This window comes from Alligator sinensis, unplaced genomic scaffold, assembly GCF_000455745.1.
Source record: "Alligator sinensis unplaced genomic scaffold, ASM45574v1 scaffold1295_1, whole genome shotgun sequence".
In the NCBI taxonomy this organism is placed as follows: domain Eukaryota; kingdom Metazoa; phylum Chordata; order Crocodylia; family Alligatoridae; genus Alligator; species Alligator sinensis.
This window is the reverse complement of record NW_005841880.1, coordinates 1,909,795-1,910,919: the sequence shown is the minus strand read 5'-3', so window position 1 is coordinate 1,910,919 and position 1,125 is coordinate 1,909,795. Positions and strand designations below refer to the sequence as shown.

The window sequence follows — 1,125 nt, the reverse complement described above, 5'->3', positions numbered from 1 at the left end:
AGCCAGCTCGGATACGACGCGCCCACGTCTCCTGCTCAGCTGGCAGGCGGCGTTGCTGCCCGAGCAGCGAGGCACAGTAGAACGACAGGTCGTAGTCTGGAGCGGTAACCAGCTCCTGTGCCACCGCCACAGGCTGGTCTGCAGCCCCCCGCTCGATGGGACTAAGATCTCGGCAAGAGACAGCTCTTCACACCCCTCCCCGCCCCTCGAGTACTCAAAGCTCTGTCCTTCCTTGTAGCTGGGGTGGGTCGCAGCATCTTCTCAGCCTTTCATCCAGCCACCACCAGGAGAGTCCAGCAATCGGATCAGCCTGTGTGCAGCCACGTACGAGTCAGGCTTCGAGGAGAACCAGATCCCACAGCGTGGGGTACCACCGAGTGGAAGCCATGGCACTACAGCACCCGCACCCAGCAGAGCCACTGTCACCCAGCCACGTGGAGAAGAGGCACGCAGGACCTGACCCCCCCCCCAAAACCCCCACTGCCCTCGAGTCGTCCAGGGAGCTGCGGGGACCCCTGCTAGCCGTGGACCTTGCGCTGGTGCTTCAGCAGATTGGACTTGTGGTTGAAGGCCTGGGCGCAGTCCTGGCAGCGGAACTGGCGCCGGTTCTGGTGCATCCTCTTGTGCTGCAGGAAGGTGGAGAAGTGGGTGAAGCGCTTGGGGCAGGCGTCGCAGCCGAACGGCTTCTCCCCCGAGTGGATGCGCTGGTGCTCCTTCACCGAGGCCTCCCACTTGAAGCGCTTGCCGCAGTGCGGGCAGGGGAAGGGCTTCTCCTCCGTGTGGATGCGCAGGTGCTTGATGAGGCACGAGGTGCGCTTGAAGCGCTTGCCGCACGTCTCGCAGGCGAAGGGCGCCTCGGCCGAGTGCACCTTGCTGTGCTTGGCCAGGTCGCCGGGCAGCTTGAAGCGCTTGCCGCAGGCCCGGCAGCGGTGGGGCCGCCGGTTCGAGTGCACCAGGCGGTGCTTGATGAGGTCGGCGCAGCGGGTGAAGCGCTTGCGGCAGACCTGGCACTGGAAGGGCCGCTCGCCCGTGTGGATGCGCTGGTGCTCCTGGAAGTTGGACAGGTGCTTGATGTCCTTCTGGCACTCATCGCAGCGGTACCCCGGCACCTCCCCGCCGTCGGCC

The 1,125-nt window shown here is 65.7% G+C and overlaps 1 protein-coding gene across 1 annotated transcript; it reads right to left on the bottom strand.

Moving 5' to 3' along the window:
• Positions 1–6: 6 nt before the first annotated feature.
• LOC112549202 (zinc finger protein 92 homolog) lies at positions 7–1,124 on the bottom strand (the record flags this gene model as incomplete). The annotated part of the gene is made up of 1 exon (XM_025196566.1): positions 7–1,124. A coding segment is annotated over one exon (606 nt), but the record flags the coding sequence as incomplete, so codon positions are not given.
• Between the last annotated feature and the right edge of the window lies 1 nt (position 1,125).